This window comes from Protopterus annectens, chromosome 4.part0 (genome assembly GCF_019279795.1).
Source record: "Protopterus annectens isolate FY-2018-M chromosome 4.part0, PAN1.0, whole genome shotgun sequence".
In the NCBI taxonomy this organism is placed as follows: domain Eukaryota; kingdom Metazoa; phylum Chordata; order Ceratodontiformes; family Protopteridae; genus Protopterus; species Protopterus annectens.
The window spans coordinates 1,434,707,335-1,434,731,196 of record NC_056733.1 but is presented as its reverse complement, the minus strand read 5'-3'; the positions used below and the strand labels follow the sequence as shown (position 1 = coordinate 1,434,731,196).

Here is a 23,862-nt window from a genome sequence, read left to right as displayed (position 1 = left end):
GTTAATTCGTATGAACAGTGTCACCTCCCCTCATACTCTCTTGTTGAATGTACATCAACATAAACTGAAATTTATGCTCTTTATTTATTTTTACATATTGATAGAAAGCATTGCTTTTCAAACATAATCTGATGTCAGTCATATGTTGTAATATATGTTATTTTAACATTCTATTGTTTTTTCCAACATAGAATGCTTGGCATGATGTGCACTCAGCTAAATACACCACATTTTTAGTTCTACAACTTGAATGTAGTCTGGGTATATACCTCCTACCTGACACAGGATGAACAAAAATGTTATTTTCTTTGACATATTGACATACCTTGCATTTTCTACATCTAGAAGTTCCCAACTCCTTCTTCTTGTGTGCATTAGACTCATTAGGATGTATACTTTTACATAAAATTTGTTTCAGATTCTGGCTATTAGTATAAGCAAACCTGGGGTGGGGATCTACTAATGCCTTCAGTTTATCATCTGTATGTAAAATCTTCCAATTCCTTTTTATTACTTGGGAGATGGCATCAATATCACTATTATAGTATAGAATTATTCTCTTAAACTGGTTATTACTCAAATACAAACTAGAGTGGCAAATTACAAACCAGAGTGTATAGAAAAAGTTGCTGGAGAAATAATATGCTAATGTATGACAGCATGCACCCAAGGCATATTTTTGAAAACGTAATGAGTGGACAGGGCTTAAGATTTTCTAGACTGTGCACTGAAGCTAATGTATATGAAAGTGAGTTAAACAATATGCAGTACATGTTTGCCAGTCTTGGCTATCCAGCACAAAAAATTAAGAGAACAACAGCTAGGACAAAGAGCTGCAGAAGGAATAAAGGCAAACCCTGGTTTGAATGTAATGCAGGTAACCCTGAAAATGGGGTTACTGTTAATGACCAGAAACTGAGCAATACCCAGTTCTGTGCAGCTCTCAAATAAAAGATAGAGGGCCAACCTAACAATGGCCTAAAATAAGTTTATGATGAGTTTCATGAAACTGATCTCTTTAAGCTAAACATCTAATCAATCATTCTGATAGTACTGCTACTAGTATTATTACTACTACTACTAATAATAATAATAATAATACTCTTTTTCACTATAGTTTTCCATCATGTAGTTCTCAAGATTTCCACTCAAGATGCCATTCTAGTAGCAACAAGGGAGAAAAGTTCTGTCTCTTTCTCAGGACAATAAATATGATTTGTTTATTGGGATGCTGTAGCTCAAGATGATATACTTCTAATACAAGAAGATATTAAAGTCCTAGTGAGCACTGGATGATGGATACCCTCAAAAGAAAGAAAGAAAAACTAGAAAAGTATTGTTTTCTAATAATCTTGTGGACACTGACACATGTAATAATGGTGAAGGATAGCTAAAGGAGGGTGCAGATATTAATGGTATTTTGAAGCAAATGTAATACTTTAATGGGAATTCCAAATGAAGCAAAATTTATCGGGCACTCTAAAGCAAGTGCACAAAATGTAGAAGTAGCTTTAAATATTTTAATCACACCCAAGAACTAAAAAGCAATACGCTTGGAGTGAGCAATGAATTGGGCAATGCTGAATCTATGACTGTGGTGCTCTAAAACTGTAATTTAGCAATTTGGCAATGCTGGGTTGCTATATAAACAAGCCCAAGCACCAGTATAAACTGTTACTGAGCACAACAAAGACATGACCAGACACTCGGGCGCACTTAAATGAGTATAGTTCTTCTCCTTATGTTATCCTTCTTGATACAGAACATCAAGAAAAAAACAAATGAGGTTAATTAAATTATTTATTTTAGCTATGAACAGGGCTCATTTGAGAAGAATGGACAAACTCATACCATGAACATATATTGAGAACATTAAATATTTTTGTTCCTGATAACTGGCATTTCTGATAATAAGCACATGGTGACAGTGTACAGTCTAATGGGTGCTTCAGAACATTTTTTCAACTGCATAAAACGAAGATTAAACATTATAATAAAATTACTGATTTTTTTGGCCTCCTTTGTGTGCCTCCTAATTGACCGTGAACTATTCTGAATCTGCTCCCATTGTTTATAAACAAATTACTATTCTTTTTAAAAGGTTTTTGCCCCACTTTGTGTGTCCCCAGTTGACCATGACCTACTTTGAATCTGCTCCTATTGTTCCATTTTGCCTTCAGTGCCCTTGATACTATCCCATGAGGCTGTGACCACAGCAATGGTGGCTTGAGAAGGGGATGTGGCTTTCAGCTGGCAGCATCATATATGCTGTCCTGCATATAAGGTGATTTTTGAACACCCAAACTAAGTGGATCCACTGGCATCATGTACATTACAGCACAAAACATCAGTTAGCTCCATCCCCCCTTCAATACTGAAATTCTAATGTCTATCTGCAAACTTACGACACAGTCTCCACCACCAAAGACATGTCAGATCATAGACAAAAATCCCACTTCCTTACTGATGTGGGTCACTGGGTAAAAAGTCACTCCTTCAATGCCATCCAACCAGCTCCTTCTGATCCTGTGCCAATAGTCAAACTCTGGATATCTGAGTTATAGTCAGGGCAACTGGGCCATTGGTCCAGCAGGGGTCATCTGGGTCGTAGTAAGTGTTCCATCACTTTATGCAGTGGATCAAGGATAAATTACTGAAATATTTATGGAAGCTTTTGAATCTAACTTGGGGGGGGGGGTGGCATAATGGTTAAGGTAATCCCAGATGAAGGAAACATGCTCCAATAATGTATTCAGTAAAGTAAAAACAGTAGTTAAATTTTATTCCAAGGTTTTCCACCGATAAGCGCTTTCACAATAACTTAGTATTGCTTCATCAGACCAAAAAGTAACAGCTGATAATGGTCTTTAAATAACATTTTAAAATTTCCAAAATTTTCAAGCGACCATTCAGAAGCTGACTAATCAAATGTCAATTACAATTTAAAGACAAAGCAAGCTAATTCATGATCTAAAACTATATATACAAATTCATTTAAGCTAAACGACATGATATCAGGCTTCAAATAAATATCCTTGCAACATATTCTATATATGTATATACATATTAATATAAAAACCATAAATTTAAAGTATTTAACAAATAAAATAAAATAAATAACTTATATGTATATATTAATAAAATAGAATTGTATATGCCTATATAGATGCAACATACATAATTATAAATTTACACTATTATTTAAACTACAGATAATGTAAATTTCCATAAACTGTAAAATGCAAAGGCATATATAACATATAACGTATTTCAACTATTAATACTATAAACCTTTCCTACATTTATTGACCCTTCTAGATTTTAAAACAGGTTTCAGTGGGACACTGTCATTCAGGCCGTGTCCCCTATGAGAACCTAGACGTAAACTCTGCTGAGGCTTGGCCAAACAGGGCCTTATTGCCCAGAGATGCATCAAGCAATTTTGTTTTTACATCCATATGGAGAGGTTGTAGCCTCACTCAGGAATATCACCTCAAACTGATCCTGATGCAGCAGATTTTGATGAGGCCTCCACAGCATCATAACGGCACTTGATGGAGTGCCTAGTCACTTGGGATGCTGTGGAAAGAAGGGTGTTGATTTAGGCTTTAATGGGAGAGTCAGAAGCCTCTGAGAGGAGGGTACAAGCTTTGGTGATGGTATCCAGGATATACCTAGCCATATGTGTTTGGTAGTTGAGAGCACTTATAGCCAGAGTAGAGGAGGTATACACTTTCTTCCTTAGTGTGTCCATGGATTTGCTGTCTTTATCCATGGGGTAGAGAGCAGCAGAAGGCAATTGTCATGATGTTTTGTCAGCAGAGACTGCAATAATTGCTGGGTCTGCTGGAGGATTTTTAAAAAGGAACTGGGTTTCCTGAGGGACCTTATAGAAATGTGGTTGTGACTCTGGGGACTGAGAAGCAGCCAAGAATGCATCCTGGAAAGCAGGTAGCAAGGGGGCACAGCAGAAGGAAATGGTTGCTCCATTTGTAATAGGTCAAAGCACCTTTTCTTGGTGTCAGATACTTCTCATGCCTGCCACTTAAAATGTTCCCTCATGAAGGACATTGTGTCTCCAAAGGTGAATTTTTCCCCTGGGGACTCAGGAGTAATGGAGTCCTCCTCCTCTGGGGTAATGAAATCCTTGGGGGAGTCTGTCTGTAATTCAGAAGTAATAGATTCCTCTGAATAGGAGCAGTCTTCCTCTGATACCTCTAAAGGAGGTTGAGGAGAGGGTTCAGGTGGTAATTGATGTATCTGCAAGGCCTGAAATGCCTTAAAGAGACTTTGTGAATATACTTCCCATCCAGTAATCAGTTGAGGCTCAGGATACTTTACTTTTTGTTTTCTCTTCAAAGGGGTAGCCGGTGGAGAGAGAATCAGAGCTGACATATGTTTGGGTGGAAGTGTTGGAGCAGGGCCCTCCAACTGAATGAGTCGTGGTTCCCCTCTGCCATCAGGATTTGATGGCTGAATAGCCTCAGTGGATGTACCTAAAGTTTCCACCATCCCAGCTTCCATTGAGGTTCCCAGGTCTTGTTTGGAAACAGAGGTCTGAGAAGATCCCGGGCTTTCATTAGCCTCAAGAATCTGCTCAGACGCCTGAGGCACAGCGTGGGATTTCGGCCTGATTTTCTCTGCCTTCTTCCTCGGCGGCTTGGCGGACAGGCCTACTCCCCCTACCATACCAAGCACAAGACGTTGTAATCTCTGATTTTCCAAATGCAATTTTAACATGGCCAGATGGCTGCAAAGTGTTTTTGGGATGAAAGATTTGCAAAAGGGGCAGGGCATATGGTCATGGGCCTCGCCTAAGCAAAATATGCATTTTTGTGCGTGTTCTTGTGAGGAATTTGTCTCCCACAAGCACACTTCCCCTTTCTAGTTGACATGTATGTCCTAACAGTAATCAAAAGGCAAAGAAAAAAAACACCAGGGCACTTATCTGTATCGGTTGATGAAGCGGTCGTCTGGTCTGGAGCGGTAACTTTAACCGGTCGTCTGAAAATGCAATCTGCTTTCAGAACTGACAAACAGGAGTCGGACGTTCACTGCGGCAAAAAAATTCTGAAGAGGGTATGTGCAGACGTCACTTTTATACCCTACGTCAGTTTATGGCCCTGACAAGGGACGTCACACATACCCTCCGGGAGCAAAGATGGCAGCACTGCAAGCAGCAACCTGCCAACTGTAATGAATACTGCAACATGAAAATAGGAGGACATCTGTAGTTTCTGGTTGCTTGAGAGTTACTATTAAAAATAGGCCTGACTAATATTGTACCCTATACTATTTGTTTGGTTTGACTTGTTCTCAGGTTGGAGAGAGAGAGAATTTATTCCAATCTTCCTTTTTTTAAAACTCTAAATCTCTAAAAACTTAAGGTATGTTTTTGCAAGGGGAGGGGGGGGCAGAAAGTGCAACACATGAAGATTGTACTGTATTTCTTCAAATTTGTTTGCCAGTTGCTTGAGACTGCAGGTTGCTTGAGTTCTGGTTAACTGAGAGTTTACTCTACCTGCTATTAAAGACTGCCACTTAAATTTAAACCTTGCTCCACATTTGCCAAAAACCTCCCACCTGAATACCTCAAAATGGCGCCAGAAGCCATATCTTACCCAGTAGCTATCTTAATCAATAGATCCATGCATGACTCTTATGTTCCAGCTATTTGGAAAAGATCACATGTCATCTCACTGCACAAGGGAGGAAACTCTATAGAAATCTCTAATGTTTGTCACATTGCAATTCTCTCCCCTCTATCAAAACTCCTACAAAAGTGCATCCACACTCAACTTTTTCACCATTTCCTCTCAGAAAAGCTCTTAACACAATATGGCCATAGTACAACTACTGCACTATTATCCTGTTCAGATAATATAAACAAGAAAAGGGACTCTAGCAAACTTATCTCTTCCATATTTCTGGATCTGTCCAAAGCCTTTGATACCGTCTCACATAGAAAACTCCTTCACCAACTGCACCATCTTGGCCTATCTCCTCGTTCACTCTAGTGATTTAAAACCTACCTGTCTGACAGACGGTAAATTGTTAGATGACAACATACTTTCTCTCCTAACCTCCCCATTACCCCTAATGTACCCCAAGGCTCAGTTCTTGGTCTACTTCTCTGTAACATTTGCATTAATGGCCTTTACACCTCTTCTAGGTATGTGTCACTTATACAGTATGCTAATGATTCAACACAAACATGCTCATCTGACACTCTGGCACATCATCTTGAAATCACACAAGAAGCCTTTACCTCTGTTGAAAACTGGCTTCACAATGCCCAACCATTACTCAGCCCCAAAAAACAAAATGATTCCTATTCTTCCCCAAAACACGTGTGAAGGACACATTCCACTTCAAAATCTCTTCACTTAACAATACAGAGATAGAAATTGTATCCCATATAAAACAGCTTGGTATGACAACTGATGACAACCTCAGATTTAAACTCCACATTCAAAAAATGTAAACAAAACTCACTAGAAACTTGGCATGCTTTATAGCTGTAAAAGCTTTCTTACTAACTCTGCTAAAACCACCCTAGCAACAACTTACCTCCTTCCTTCACTCTTATATAGTGCTCCTATCCCTGCCAACTTCCGGGTGTCTTAAAATAAACTTGAAATATGCTACAACAAAGTCGCTAAATTTGCTGTCAATAAACAATACTATAGACATCACTGCAAAGCTCTTAAAAGTATGAAGTGGCTTGAACTACCCCACTCCATAGACTTTTACTACCCACAACATCATTTATAAACCCCATGCCTGTCCTGCACTAAATTCTATTCTTCCTTCCTATCACTCAGCCAGACCCCTTCATTCGAATGATAAACAACTTATCAACACCTATAACCCTCAAAAAGCAATTGGAAACCACCTTTACTGCTGCTCTGTTGCCAAAAATGGAATTCTATTCCACAGGCTATTAGAAATGTAACTTAGCTATCCTTCCTTCAAGCATCTTCTGAAAGACCACCTGTCAAACTCATAGGTCTACTCATGCTATACCCCCAGATGAACATCAATTTCGTCTACTTTTCTCCTACCCACTCTGTACAGATTCTCTACCCATCATCACTTTCTCATCTTCACCTGGCTATCCTACCCTCTCTACCACTTTACATAACCTATTCATATCACCTCCTCCCAATTTTTATTACTCTATCCTAATCTCTCTCCACTTTACAGTTACAATTAAACTAAACACATGAATTTTACTCATTACCTCTGTGAATTGCCAAAAGGACATCCTTCAGAATTGTATGCAGTGTTTTACTCTGATTTTTCTCATTGCTCAATGTAACATATTTTAGGTATATCGCTAGCATATACAATAGTGTTGATTATTTTTGAAATGTATAATTTTCAACTGTTTTTATGCAATATCTTTGAAAAAAATATTTTCTCTGTTATATGGATATTTTCTCCCTGGGTCTCCACTGAAAATGGGCTCTTGTGACCCAGTTAGACTTTCTCAGTAAACAAATATCAATAAATAAATAAATAAAATTATACAAGGGCTGTGGGATAATCCATAATAGTAAAACATCTGGTGTTAAATCTGAGCCAAGTCAAACTCTAAACGCCCACAGGGTAAATATTGTAGTCTGAGGTGAGAAGTTCAATTTCTGCATTTCTAAACCAGAGCATGCACCAATCACCCTGTGTTCCATAGCACTAAAATATTTTAGGGCATTGCCATACTTGCAAGCAAATTTGATGCTGAAACTAATTTAAATTAGTGCTGAAATTAAGTAGATATCACTCCCACAGAGTTTTATTATGGTATCTTGAAATGAACTGGTTCTAAACACAACAGTTTGTACATGTCAGCATGAATCCTATCACCTATAGTATGTATAAGCACTTTGAATATGTACTCAAACAGAGAATGGAAGTTTGTGAAAATGTAAAATCATTAAAAATAATTTTCTACAGACATGAAGTCCCCTTTCACTCCTCATGTGGGATCTGTTCTTTCACGCCAATTACTTATTTACTATCACTCTGTGGCCACTCCATCGCAGAAAAGGGGCAATCATTGTTAAAATATATAAACTATAATAAGTAGCAAATGAATAGTTGTTGAGTAAATAAGATCAAACAAACAGAGCTGAATAAGTCGCACTAAGGTACCAAAATGCCACAGCATAATCAGCATGGGTAACAGCCTCAATAATGCAAGTTCAAAAGTGACTGAATTAATTTGCCTCCTGGGCAATTTAGGAGGGCACTCCCTGGAAAAGACCAACAAAGGGCTGGTGAGGAGAGAATGTGAGCAGGAAATGAAACAAGACAATCTTGTGTAAGAACATGTTTATGCAAAAAAACAATAATGTAATAGCACAACAGCCATGCCATGGAAAGAATTATTATGGAAATGATCGATAATGATATAGTAAATATTCAGACACTGGACCTAACCCAGTTTGGTTACATCAAGGGCAAGTCATGCCTACTCAACCTGGTGGACTTGAGAAGGATGAGGCAAAATGATTCCTACCTTGACCTGGCCAAGGCATTTGACATAATATCCCACTCGGGCACCACTGACAAACTCAAGAGGTTAGGTACAAACCTGTATGTCACCCACTGGACAGCTAAATGGCTCACAGACAGGACCCTGGAAGTTAAAATTAGGGAATCCACCTCCTCAAAGAGGCCAATCATAAGTGGAGTCCCTCAGGGATCAGTCCTTGGACCGCTCCAATTTGGCATTTACTTCTCGCAAGTCAAGGTCAATATTAGTTTTCTCTGGCTGACTAAAAAGGCAAATGATTGCAAATTAGGAGCTGTCACTGAATCCCACACTGACTCACATGTTCTCCAGGAAGGGTTGACACTGACAAACAACTGGTGTCAGAGCCATGGACTAAAACTAAATGCCAAGAAATGCATAATAGTATTCTTCAGGAAGTCATCCACCCCTGATAACTATCATACTGACAACTCACCCCTTAGTGTTGACCCAGTAGTCAGGGACTTGGGAACAAACATAGACAGTAATCTAGGCTTTGACCATCACATGTCTACAGTAGTGAGGAAATCATTCTATGTTGCACAACTTATAAACAAAGGTATGGCATCTAGGTCCAAGGAAGTCATTGTTCCACTGTATTCAGCATTTATCAGACCTATCATTGAGTACAATACCCTGTTTGGTATGTACCTAATCAGGCATATCCAACAAATGGCACATCCACAGAGGTTCCTCACTAAAAGAATACAGGGTGTAAGTAAAATGTCTTATGCAGACCACCTCATCGCACTATCCCTGTTTTCTATCTCCCACAGCTTGTTGAGGGGAGTTCTATGCCTGGCATTCAGGGTATTGTCAGACCCTCTCTGATATACTTCCTGCATATCCACAAAACAAACAGCACCAGAACTACCCATTCTAAAGACTTAAACCTTGCCTGTGATATAAATAGGACCTGTTGGAGACACAGGTATGTATCCTAGAGACTACCCCGTCTCTAGAACAGGCTACCCATCCATGTGAAGCAGAGTTCCTCCCTAACCCAATTCAACTGTAACTTGGACAACTGGATGGGGAACAGGATATTTTAACCCTGCCTTGGCATCTATATCTCTGATGGACACAGGCAACCTGTAAACTGTTCATCTCCCAAGCCCCTGCTTGTAAATGTCTCATCTTCCAAACCCCTGCTTACATTTATGAAGGGTAGCAGAACTTGTCAGAGATTAGTAATGCATGGCTAGGCTTAAAAAGGCACTTGTGGTCATTAGCCTAGTAAACACCTATGAACAGCATATCAATAATGTAGCATATGTGATAAACTGATTACTAATACATATGCTTCTACAGAGCTGTAAGCATATCCTGTAAGCAAATAAGGGAAAAACAACACATAAATTCCCCATGTTTATGAAGGACCTTTAACTTTTGGATTCCAGAAATACTGCATAATAATGTCTTCTTTAGTTCTCGGATTTGTCAGTCTCATAAATGTTGATAGGGTTCACAATGCACAGAATCTGAAGTTACTTCTCCCATATCAAATAAGCCATGTGTCAGTATATGCAAACAACATTACTTAAGATTGTACTTACCAACTAGTTTATCATAACATGGAGCAATTCCATGGTACGACAGATTACACTTGGTACAAAAGGCAAACAAACAGTTACTGCAGACAGCCATTTCACTGTCTGGCTCTTTCAGCACTGCAGTTTGACAGCTTAATCGTGGACAGTACGCAATATCTGTCATTAGACTCAGACCATTCTGAAGCAAGAGACGGTCATAACGGGAAAATGCCTCTTCTCCAACCAACTGTTTTACCTGCATAGCAAAACAAACATTAAAAAATATAAGTATAAGTATTATCAGTCCACATTGTTGTGTTTCTCTACAAAAAACATACCATTTTTTATTCAGTCGTGGAGGCCACATTACTGTTTATCCTGCACAGTCAGTGTCTTCTCCATTAGAGGTCTAGTTAACAGTAATAGGTACTATGTTTGTCCTTTGTTCCCTAAATTAGCCTACTTGAAATACTAATCTATCCATCCACAACCTCCTTTTCCCACTTTTGCACATAGGGTTGGGGTGTCATGTCAACAGTGACAATCATCTAGCACCAATGTTCATACCACCGTGTGGATAGCCCTACCGCTATTATGAATTTCTGCTTGTTATGTAAATTTAATTAAAAAAACACCTACTCATATACTTTGTCCTTACTAGTGATCATTACAATATCATATTATGAAGGTCTTCTCCTGAAACTACAGTTATCCTCCCTTCTCTTCTTCCCATCTACTAGTTGTACACTCCAATACCAGAGCTTTAAGCATTTTACCACATTAGTTTTAAAATTTCCTATTAATATCAATACCTACTACAGTCCTACAGAGAAGATATAATTATATATCAACAGAACATATATAATTTATTTAAAAAAGAAATCCTTATTACAAAACTTGCAACTTTAGTGATCCTTTGACATGGTAAAATGGTAAAACTGTGTTTTGAGTAGTAGTACACATTTCTCTGAATTATGCTATTAGAGAGGAAGGGTCTTGCTTTAGATAAACATGACAAAATGTAATGAACTGATTTTCAAAGACTTGATAACAAAATGGGTTTGCACCTAACCTACAAAAATAGGCTGCAGTGGACTAGTTCACATGAGGGGCTGTCAAAGCAGATCTAAACCATTTTTAGACTGAGCAGCCTGACTTGTTGTCTGTATGTAAAATCATGGAGAGAGTCAAGGTAGAGCTTATACAAAATGACACAGATGACCTACCTCTATTAGATATGGAAAAGTATGCATTTGTGAGGGGAGATCTTGCTTTCTGAATCTTGCACAATTCTTTGAAGAGAACAAAAGCTGTTAAAAGACTGACAATTCATGCTATTTATCTTCCTTTGCTAATGCATTCAGCACTATTTCACACAAGGGAATAATTAAATTAAGAATGAATTACATGTGCATGCATACAACACGTCAAGGTTAACAGAAGCTGCATTTCTGTTCTAATAGGGCACTTTGTTATCAAACTGTCCTTTCTGGATAAAAAGGGAAACACGGTGTCTGGATGAGTAACATGATAATGGTTGCCAAAGTTCTCCAAGAAGACTGCACCAATAACGACCTCATCTTTAACATCAGTAAATGGAGTATAATTACACTTGAACAACAGTTGTTTCCTACTACAACATTCTAATGACTCACCATTATATGGTTTGGTCAACAGGAAGTTTGGATGATATCTGTTTAATTAACTACATTTGGTCGACTATACAGATAGTCGACAGTTGCGCGAGGTCGATAATCCCCAGGTGAGGGAATATTCCCTTTCCCCGGGATTGTGCATTATAGTACATCTATAGCTAGAAATCCACTTGTTCGAAAACGAACAGTGGATCCTCGGTTACGCGAAAGTGCACTTCCGAGAAGAACGGTTCAATGAACCGTTAAGGAACACAGGTGCCAAAGCACACTACAGTGGAGAAAGGGAATTTATGTGTTTCCCCACTGTAGTGCGATCTCAGAGTTGGTATATTTAAGTAGGGGGGGTGTGGGGGCACAGCCCCCCACATGGGGGGGTGCAAAACAATGTTTGTCTGTTTTTTATCGGTTCATTGAACCGATGTTCACGGAAGTGCACTTTCGCTTAAGTGCACTTTCGCGTAACCATGGGTCTATTGTTTATTTTCGAAAAAGTGAGTGTATATATATATATATATATATATATATATATATATATATATATAATTAGAAGAGGTGAATGTTATTTATGGGTTTTTTTAAATAATATTTACTTGCACTTGAAAGCAACCTAGGCATATGTGTACTAGGAAGTCGATGTTTCCTTTTTCTGATGTAGAGTGGTTTACCTTCGGGATGTTGACATTCATGTTAGTTGACCAACTGAAGGTTAATCACTCTGGTACAACTCTTACAAAACTTTAAGCAGTTACACAACAAGCATTTCATAATCTTGAGAACTATCTAAAAGACTCCCATTACTACTAAATGTTAAAAAAAATAAACCAATACTGTTTACCCCACATACACAACAGTATCAAAGTCCAGCTTTAATAATCTTCTCTCTATCAAAAACTGCTATAGAACATACACCCCAAACAAAACCACTTGATGTTATTATAAGTCAACAGCAGAAGTTTCATGAGCATATCCTCTACATAATATCTAAACCTACTAGGAAACTAGGAATGTTATATGAAGCAGAAACAGTAGTTATGAACTTTCCATAATGCTGGATCTTTTATCCTGGTCCATCCAATATGACTGATGGATATTGAGCTGCTGGTCAGATATGATTCAGGTGTGCTGCTGTTCCAAGACAAGAGCTCCTTTAAGATTTTTCCCTCCCATAATCTTGTGCACTAAAACTCCTCAGATTGAGTTTGCTTGCTAAAGGTAGAAAATTATGAATAAGTGAGGAATATGAGAGAGACAGGCAGAAGAGCTTCCAAAAAGTCTGCCAGGTGTTCAGGAATAGTGACATTTTGGATAGGGGATGGAAGTAGAGAGGAATATCATACGAGACAGACCAGGATGAAAAGATCTAGTGTTATAGTAAGTACATAATTACAGTATCCTATTCAACCAGTACACCCATTCCAACAGACGGGTCAGAATTGCAATCTGAAGCCCTGAGTGGCATCATGACAGTATATTCTTAAGGCTTGCTGCTCTGAAGGAAGTTCTGGATCTGAAAATTTTATTCAGGTTATACACTTTGGCAAAAATATGCCATGCAGACCAAGTTAATGCAGCATAAATTTCATCCACAGTAGAATTTCTGAAAAAGGCTGTTGAAGCAGAGAGTGACCTTGCAGAATGAGTTTTAGGTTTATCTAGTAAGGATTTGTTTTGTGATGTATATGTACATTCGTAGAGAAGTACTAGTTAATCATTCTGCAGACCATTAAAAGCCTTGACAAAAAACCCTATTAAAAAGTTTTATCCTGCCTCAAGAAGGGCACGACAAGCTCGACAGGAGAGAATCTGAGGCTGCCCATCCAACTTATCTACCACTTGCAAGTATAATTTCCTGGTAGAAGATTTATGAAGAGAAGAGATTGATGTTCTGTTGTGCAGGTGATAAATTGTGGAACCTGGCTATTTGTGGAACTGGAGCATCCTCTATTGTCACTTGAGGAGAGGTCAGCCACCAGAGAGGATCCCTCTTGCATGACTTTGTTATTATAATGGGATGAGACATTGGGAGTTCCTGGTAAGATCATTGTGTGAAAACAAGCCATTGTAGTATCCGCATGTGCATTTGGCCTACCGGAATGGTAATTATGGCTGCAGCCATGGTCCCTAGTAATTTGAGTACTACTGAAACTGAGGCTCTCTGTTTAGGAATGAGGTCCAGAACTTGTTGTTGAATGCTCACCACTCTTTCCATTGGAAGTTTTACAGTCATGGAAACTGTGCCGAGATCTGCTCCTATAAACATGGTACGTTTGGATGGCTGTAAAGCAGATTTGTCCCAGTTTACAGTAATCCCCAATCAACTGCAAAGATTTAAGGTTGTTTCCCTTGCTTGTATGAGTTGATGCTTGGTGGTGGCGGTGAGGAGCCAGTCATCTAAATATGGAAACACCTGGAATCCTAACCGTCTAAAGTGAGCCATGACTGCTGCCATGCATTTGGTGAACACTCTGGGGGCTGTAGTGAGACCAAAGGGCAGAGCTCGAAACTGGAAGTTACTGGCTCCCAGCCAAAAGTGCAGATGATCCGTGGATGGTCTGGCCATCTTTATATGGTAGTACGCATCCTGGAGATCTATTGAGCACATCCAGTTGTCTTTTCCTAAAAAAGGAAGTACAGACTGTAGCATGACCATCCGAAACTTTGTTTTTTTGACAGATTTGTTCAATCTGCTGAGATCCAAAATTGATCTCCAGTCCCCTGTTTTCTTTGGAACTAAAAAGAACCTTGAGTAAGTTCTGGATCCTCTCTGATCTGCTGGGACTGGTTGGAGGACTCTTTTTTTTTTCTAGTAACCTTGTAATTTCTAAGATTGTCTGTTCCCTGTGATTGGGTGGAACATCTGGGATTTTTTTCACAGGGGGTGGAGGTGTAGCAAAGGGAATGGTGTATCCTCTGGATATTATGCTTTGTACCCAATGATCTTTTGTGATTTTTAGCCAGGTGTCTGGGTACAAAGATAAGCATCCCCTGACTGCCTCCAGAGATGGACAGATGGGCCTCCTTTCAGGAGCACTGGTAGGGCTTTCCAAAGAACTGGTCCTTGTCACTCTGATTTTGCAGGCCCCCTCTGCCGCATGGATGGCATCTTCCATTATTGCCCCCTCCTCTGCCTCTAGAGAGGGTTTCACCATGTGTGTCAAAGAAAGCTTCTTGGGCTTTGCGGAACCACATTTTTCCACTTTTCCGACCTTTTGGATAAGGTCTGGTAGGGGTGGAAAAATGGACTCCTACGGCAGAGAGAGTCTTTCCATCTTGCTCACACCTGGTAAGCGTTTCCTTCACTTTCAGTCCAAAAAGTGATGAACCATCAAAGTGGGTGTTCACAAAGGATGACTTGTAGGGCTCCGCATAGGAACATAAGCGCATCCAGGCAAGTCTCCTAAGAGTAATTCCTGTACCCTCTGCCCTACTCGTTCCATCAGCTGCATATGAAATCAGACGCATGGAAGAGTTAATAAGGGAATTTAGGGTAGCAAGCTGGGAGGTTACCTTATCTGAGGCCTCCGCAGCTACCGCACCCTGTAGGGTTATCTCCCAACTCCTTAAGGAGATCTCTATGCAGTCTAGTAAAATGTGTCAGGTAGTTCAGGGATCAAAGAGTAAAGGCCGCTGAACTAAACATGCACTTTCTGTATCTGTCCATGATCCTAGAATCCCTATTAGGAGGATGAACAGATGTGGAGGTCTCCGATAACTCCTTTTTGGTGGCCGCCGCCACCACCATAACATCAACAGATACTCCTTTGGTAAGGAAAGCCTTGTCCTGGGGTGACATTATAAAATGTGTTAGGCCTCCGAGAGACTAGTTCTATGGCATAGGACTCCCACTCCTTTTGAGAGAGAAGGTCCATCAACTCATCAAAAGGCGGTGTGACCCAAGAGGTGGAGGGTTGAGACCCAAAAGCCTTCAGGAGTACTGACTCATCATCAGTGGGGTTAAGGGGGTTCCAGCTGCCCCTCTATTTTAGTATTTATAAGATATCACCGAAAGAGATATCTTCAAAGGGGGATCGTGGGGACCCTTCTGACTCATCTAAGTCAGTATCTGACGTGATGGATTTCTGTGGGGAATCTAGATGCTTCCTCTTACAAATCCTCTTCCTGGGAACCTCCTCAGTAGGAACTTCTGGGAGGTCCCAGAAAAGCAGGGCTCACCCGATGGGGGGACCTGAGACTACAGGTCGCTATGCTTTTGAGGGAACAGTGAAGTACAGGCAGACACAGGAAATTTAGGGGAGGAGATTGCTGGTACCGATGACATGGGTGCCCGAACAGACAACGCTCTCCTCATAGCATTGAAGCCACCATTGCTCCGAAGCAAAGAGGTGCCTGGATCTGTAGTAGCAGGCCATCTCTGCGGCACCAAAGCCATGGGCTCTGAGCTCAAGCTAGGTGCCAAACTCACCCAAGCTGAGGCCCCGAGAGGTAGCGTCGGCGCTGAAAGATTGGTACAACTATCCTCTCCGGACCCGACCGGTGAGTGTTGGCTCCTAGACTCTAAGGCAGGTACCAGAGCAGTCAGAGTAGTCAGAACCAAAAGCCCCAGAGGTGTTGGTTCCACCATATCCACTATCATCGGTTCCGAATACTCCGGCTCCAAAACTTTAAATCTAATCGGAGGAGGAACTGAAAAAATGGGCTGGGTCTTGGTCAGTTCCAAAGCCCTAAGGGTCGAACCCGACAGAATTTCTGCTAGCACCTGTGACTGCAAAAGCCTCTGCACCACTCGATCCATATCCTTATCCGATAGTCTTGAGACTGAGAAGCTATGGAAGAGGCCCCTGACTGCAAAATAGGAGATTTTAGAGTAGGAGATATCGGTTCCAAGACTGGGGACCAGCTCCTACTGACAACAACAACCTCCGACTCCATAGGCATTGGATTTAGATGTCGATGAGCCCTGTTTCAGCTCTGATTCCGATGACGAGCTGGAAGACAAAAATTTTTGTAGACTTAGTAGACTTGTCCTTATCTAAGGCTTCTTGAAAAGAGGATTTTAACAAACGTCTTGCCATTAGTTTACTCCTGCGTTCATGGAGAACGTGAGAACTAATAAAGTGACAGATGACACAATTTTCTTGAAGGTGATGTTCACCTAGATAATACACACAGTCTGTGTGCCCATCTATGATAGACATCTTCTGTCCACATTTGGGACATTTCTTGAAACCAGATTTAGCCTTCAAAGACATAGTAAGCACTCTTATCAATAGTAATAATAATAATAGCCCTAAAGAAAAAAATGTAGAGCTCTAACTATATAATATAATGTATAATACCACAGTAGACACTCTATGTATTATCAATAATAATAGCCCTAAACCATAAGACACACAATATCAAAAAATAGCAACAGCAGCAAAAACAGCCCCAATAAAAATGGCCTAACTCTAGGCAAGATCTATTAAACTAAGTATAAGAAGCACACAATGCTATAGAAAGGTATAATAACACTACAGTCCTAACAACACTACAGGGCTAATTAAACAGTATAACAACACACTACTACTGCCCTAATAAAAAACTGGGCTTACTACTTTAAAGCAGAAAGGATAGGGAGGTAAATTGCTTCAAGTAACTAAACTCTACGGTATATAAATAGACCTAGAAAAAAACGCAGAGAAAAAGGCACCTTATAACTCGGTAAAACTATTAAACAGGGAAAAAGTGCATAGAAATCCTAAATTTTACTGTCTATATTAATTGTGGGAAATTTACAGAGAAAATGTAAAGAAGTTTGAACATTACTGGCCAGAGTTGTCGAAAGGACTCCCGATCTGTTGCAGCAGCAAACGAGATCTGAGGGAAGCACTATTGCATCATGGAATAGGGAATAAACCACGAGCTGTTTGAAAACCTCAAGCTTTAGCATCTGGCCGAGTCGGAGCCGAGGATCAGCTCCAAACCTATCAGTGAGAATGAAGGCGAGATAGAACAATTTCACATCTATTTTTTATAGTGGTAGTATTCTTTAGGTTCTAGGTCATAAATAGGATTTTTTAAGTCACAGTAAACACAGTAACAATTACATTGTAGTATTTTGTAAACAAATTACAATATCTCAGCACCACTCAAGTTACACATATACTGGCAGGAGCATTTTGTTAATCTAGGTGGGGCTTTCATATGAGGCTAAGGAGTTCTGTTTGTTTTACTTGGTTGTTGAGATATTTAGAAAAATGTGAAAATTATATCTATATAAAAATAATATGATAAAAACAACAGTTAATATCTATTTACCTGCACTAGACAGGTGTCAAATATTAATGCAGTTGAGTTTGCCATTGTGTAAGCTTTAGGACAAAATACTTTAAAACCTTGTACATATATATCATGGTTTTGGAATTTCTAATGCAAATATGAACAAGCAATATTTGATGCCTAGAGGCTTCGGTAAGCGTTCACTGCAGTTGCACCTGGAGGCGTCATTTGGATGTAATGAGTTAAATAAATTTCTTTCTCTTTTTACATAATTTATTTTTCTAGGTATTATAACATAAAGGTTTGTTTTTTAAACTTCTCATTATATTTGATGTGGATAGGGAATGCCTTATCAATACAACTATTTAAGTGATTGTAGAAGTCAGAGGCATAGGCAGCAGCTTTAGCAATGGGATCCATAGGAGGAGGACTACAGCAGAATTTATTTAGGTAATCAAGTGAATGAAGTATGTTTAATTTTGAGAAGTCCTTAAGCACAGAGGTATTTACAAGCGAAGTACCACCAATTTTAATGGGAACAGTCACTAATTTATGATCTGACTTAACAAGGCAGGATGATACATAGGGAGATGTGCAAGAAACTGTCATATTTGTGAAGACTAGATCATGGACATTGGAGCCCACAGTAGAATGGTTAATTATTTGTGAAAGAGGCATACCTATCATTGGCAATGCAGGTCAAACAGTTTATTTATGGGCAGCTGAAGTCCTCAAGTAGAAAGCTGCTGGGTTTAATAGAAAGTTCAGTTTATGTAGTAATGTAGCTATCATGCTCAGAAGGGGACATATATGGTGTTCTATAGCTAGGTATGAAATGGTAATTAGTCTTGTTAAAATAGGGATTTGGATATCTAAGAGTTCAAATGTGGTGTTCAGAGGAATCTGTCATAATGGGACAACCTCCTTGATAAATACTGATACTCCCCTACATTTGCCAGTGGGTCTGAAGACACCCAGGACTAGGGGGTGTGCTTTCGTTGCTCTAACACAATGTCTCTGTATCTACGCATATATGAATTTGTTCAAATTGCAGGAGAGCTTCATGTTCAGATGTTTTTTAAGACTCTTAGCACTGAGTAGAACCACATTAATGTGTTCCAAATTAGAATTTACTAGGTTGGAATGTCCATAGGATGGACTGTGCCTAAAAAAGCACTGTGTGGACAGCAAAGGGTTGAGCCGAAATGTGAAAGCCTTGGTCAGAGAGGTACAGACCATCTCTGGCAGAGTAGGAAGGTTTGCTAGCCTTCTCATCCCAAGCTGACATATACCAGATCCCTCTAGAATGGCACCAGCTGCATAGCCAATTATTAAAGCCAATTATCTTGTCTTTTAATCTTAGCATCAACCTGGGTGAAGGCAAAATAACTACTCAAGACAAATGTCTTTCGTGCCCCAGACACCTGCAGAGCAAGATAAATCATTTCATTCTGCAAGTCCCTCTCGGCAGGGCACTTAAGGTCATTCACCCCCACATGGACCACTGTCTGGTCAAAATAATATTTATCAGGAAGGAGGGATCTAAGAGCCCTTGTCACATCCTTGACCCTGGCTCCAGAAAGATAATTATCACCCTATTTTTATTCAGCTTTGTAAGGGTGGTGTCCATATATCTGACAATATAGTCACCCATTACTAAAACATTACCATGGTTAGATACAGTGTCAGTGGTCCATAAGGGCTTGGAGTCTGCAACCTTGTGACTTTTAAAGGTATGCGTACTGGTCGTTGGTGTGAAGGGTAAAGGTGGGTGTGTTGTTTTGTGAACCAATGTCTGAAGTTTCTTAGTCTTTAACCTGGGAGACTTAGCCAGTGTTCTCTTAAACTCAGTGTAAGTGGTTTAGTGGAAATACCCTGCATTGTGTGTGTATGTGTCATGTGCTTACCGAATGTGCTCTGAGGTAAAACGGTAGCCTCCAAGTTAGCTTTTCACAGGATGAATCACTGTGAGGTAGCAGTATAGCACTTTTGATAAGAATGAGGCAGTTATTACACTTCGACAAAATATCTACTACAATCAGGCTGGCTACAGAAGGGGCAAAAAGCTGACTGAGACTCTTTATTGGCCAGTGCAGATGAAGGAGTATAACAAAACAAAATAGGTTAATAAGACAGGGGAGAGAACTGACTGGAACAGAAAAAGGTAATAATAAGAGATTTGGATAAAAAAGATAAAATGAATATAAGCTGTAACTACTGCAGTATTCACAACTGCAATGAGAAATGTTAAGAGAAAAAAATATGTAGGAGTAATAAAATAATCAGTAGCAAATGGCAATTTTAAATTAAATAGCTTTACCCAGCAGGCTAATGTAATCAATATCTAAGTAGTAGAAACAATAAGCAACATAGTCTAACCCAATGGACCCATATGCAATAACTGTAATAGCTACAGAAAATGTAAATGCATAGTTTCAAGTGCCATAACTGTATAGCAAATTGTTTCATTGTAGTATCAGTACAGCAGTCAGCCAGGTAATAAAAGTAACGCTGTACTCTGTAGTATATTACTGTAGACCAGTAGCATCATATGCAGTAACACTGCAGTAATCAATAATAAACAGAAATGCAACAACACCAATGATCAGAAAGTGCGATCAGTAACCAAGGCAATAAATTAATTTGTTTTTTATACACCTCGTATTATTAAAAGGCAACACTGCAATATTATCTCAAATAATGGCATTAGTGATTAACAGTACCAAAGTAATAAGGCACAATAGTGCAACATTATTTAAACTTAACACGATTACAGTCAGATAGCCATCTGGACAAGGTTACCTTAGATACCTCTTGTCCTAATTTGTCACGGGTGAAGGAGATAAGCAATTGTTTAGGTTTTGTAAATGCTTTCTTCTTGTGGAAACAGAATCTCAGCTGTCTATGGACATCTAGAATGTGAAGAATATATTCTTCTTGGTAGAATGGATAGGAAAGAAAATAGTTAAACTTATAGACTTATTCAACTTGCCCTATGAAGCAATCTTGGGAATAAAGGAAGGATTAGTTTATAGAAACCCTTTGTCTTTGTGGAAGAACAAGTATTGAGGACTGAAGATTAGACATAATTCTGAAAGTCTTGTAAGTAACTGCTACCATGAACAGAGGTGCCCAGGACAGGAATTATAGCTGTGCTGAAGACACTAGCTCAAAAGGAATTTTGTCAATATTTCCAAGACAAAATTGAGGTCCCAAAATGATACTGGGTCCATTACCCTTTCAAAAAGGCTTTAAGTAATTTGTGAGAAGTAATAGAATGAGAGTTAAAACTCTTGTGAAAGTTGGAGATCTATACCAGTTGTACTTTGATTGTGGAGCAACCTGAACTGCATCAAACAAGTCTATAAGAAACTGAAGGATGTCAGGAATGGAAGCTGAAAAAAGGGTCAATGCTCTGATTTTTTTTTTGCCCACATAAAGAAATGTTTCCATTTGCTTTGTACAATCCAGGAATGGACTCTTTTAGAAACGCAGACAGTATGCGAATCACACTCTGCGATAACAAGGGAAATTTAGCCATTAACATTACTGGAGATACTAAGCAGTTAATTTCATGGTAAGTCCAAATGAGCTGGCTGGATTGGTGTAAGAGGAGATCTGGATGGTGATTTAGAAGTCATGAGTGCTTCATTATGTAAGGCCTGAATAAAGGAAACCATATTTGCCTTGGCCAACATGGATTCACTCTTCAAGAAAAATCTTGATGATTGGATGGGAGATAGGAAATTCACCCCGGGGATCACTTCTGTGGCTCTGCTCAACAGGGGCACAGGAAAATAATTTTCTTGGGTGGCGAAAGCCAGGGTACATTTTTGGCTAGGCTTATAGAGGCCCTAGGGCCAATAGCCTAGTACCCTCCTATGAACCTATTAATAAGGATCACTGTGGCTTTGCATACTGCTGCTTTCTGTAAAAATCTGGGCATCACAGAAACGGGGGAGGAATAAAGAAGTCTGGTGGGTCATTATGTTATGAAAACATCGCTCTGTCAATGTCTCAGCAGAGGGATCAGGCAAAGTAGTTGCAGTAATTTTTAAGTGCTGGAGATGTAAAGAGATTATAACAAAGCTGGCCCCAGAAGCTAAATATCTGACAAGCTACTGTTGGATTGAGAGACCACTAATGAGGCATCAGGATGGATCTGCTGAGCCTATTCACAAGAAAACTGGATTTCTTCAGAATGTACATTTTGATTAGAAAGTGATGCAAAACAATTGCCCATTGCCATGTCCTCATTGTCTCTTAACAAAGAGGACAGGTTCCTCCTTCCTCGCTCAAATACCACACTACAGACATACTGTCTGGTTCAATGGTAGAAGGACCTGGAATTCCAGAAACAGCAGAGGGATCATTTGCATTTTCAGAATGTTGATGTGAAGGCTGGCCTTTGTTTGAGTCCAAGTTTCTTGTATCATTCTCCCCTTGAAATGCCTCCCTGTGTCCAAAAGAGGAGGCATTCTTGGTGACTGTTACCCTGGGAGGAGAAAGAAAAAATGGTATCCTTGCAGAGACTGCATGAGAGGTTAACCACAATTTTAGATTAGACTTGCACAGCTGAGTGATGACTGTGGGTGTTGTATAATCCCTGAAGAATAAACAGGTGAAACAGTGCAAAATGGACCATGACTATTCTCAAGGCCATCATCCAAGACTACTGATGGAAAGGATTTACTTAGAAGATATTGGATTGAAGCTCCGAGCATCTGAGTTCTGTCTGAAGGAAAAATGACTGTATGTCCTATGGTGTCCAGATGGCATCCAATAAACAGTATGGACTGCGTTAGATGAAAACTTTAGTTTTCATAATTTATAAATACCTAAGAATAGGAAGAGCTTTAACAAGTAGTCTTTGGCTATAATAAAAGATTCTCTAATCATAGCAGTGAGGAGTGAAACTTCAAAATGTGTGAACATGCAGATCCCTCTAAGTTTCAAATGGGCAGTGTCTACTGCCATGCAGTTGGTAAACACCCAGGGGCTGTGGTCAGGTTGCGGGGCAGGGCTCTGAATTAATAATGGCTGGCTCCTAGACAGAAATGTAGAAATGTCCAGGATGTATGTATGCATCCTGGAGATCTGTCAAGCACATCCAATTGTATGCCTTCAGGCTGTGCAAAACTGCACCATAACTATTCTGAAGGGGGTCTTTTTCACATGAAGGTTTAGGCCACTGGGGTCTACAATGGGCCTGAGGTCCTTGTTCTTGAATAAATTCCGGACCTTCTCTAGTCTAGTTAGGCCAATTGTATGGCTCTTTTACCTAAGAGAGAAAGAATTTCTCTTTTTGACATTTTTCTTTGGTGGATTAGAACATCTGTGAGTGTCTAAAATTGTGAGGTGGGGGATGGGAAAAGTTATAACATGACCTCTGGGAAACTACTTGTCTCACCCAAGAATCCAGTGTGATGACTATCCATGCAAGGGAGTGGAGAGATGAACGGTCTTGACTGCCTTCAGAGAGGAACAGTTGGTAAGCCTTCAGTGACTTTCTATTGCTTACCCAAGAAGAACACCAGAATCTCTAATTTTGCAGACCTCTTTGACTTATAGGTTGGTATCCATTGAAGGTAACTCCTCTACCACAGCCACCCCTATCTGAGTTGGAGTCAAGGGGCTGTTGCTGGTGTTTCCTGAACCATGAGGATTTGGATCTCTGCTAACTCCGGTTGTATGACTTTGAGGAAACTCAGAACTGACTCCATAGCAAACTGAGTCTTGCCTTTCTGCTTGTACTTTAGTAACTTTTCTTCACAGCAAGACAGAATAAGGAAGTACAATCACATGTAGCATTTTTGAAAGATGCCTTAAAGTTCTCTGCAAAATCACAAAGGTGGAGCCAGAGGTGATGCATCTTAGTAATACCTGTGCCCACTCCCCTAACAATTCCATCAGCAGCAAT

The 23,862-nt window shown here is 39.7% G+C and overlaps 1 protein-coding gene across 4 annotated transcripts in view; it reads right to left on the bottom strand.

The window, feature by feature from the left end:
- Nucleotides 1-23,862, bottom strand: part of LOC122799893 (E3 ubiquitin-protein ligase RNF14-like) — an 826,975-nt gene that overhangs the window by 301,449 nt on the left and 501,664 nt on the right. For all 4 annotated transcript variants that reach the window (XM_044069268.1, XM_044069270.1, XM_044069269.1 and 1 more), the window contains one exon: nt 10,093-10,324. In XM_044069268.1, the coding sequence (XP_043925203.1) occupies nt 10,093-10,324 (232 nt within the window). The remainder of the gene's footprint in view (nt 1-10,092; nt 10,325-23,862) is intronic.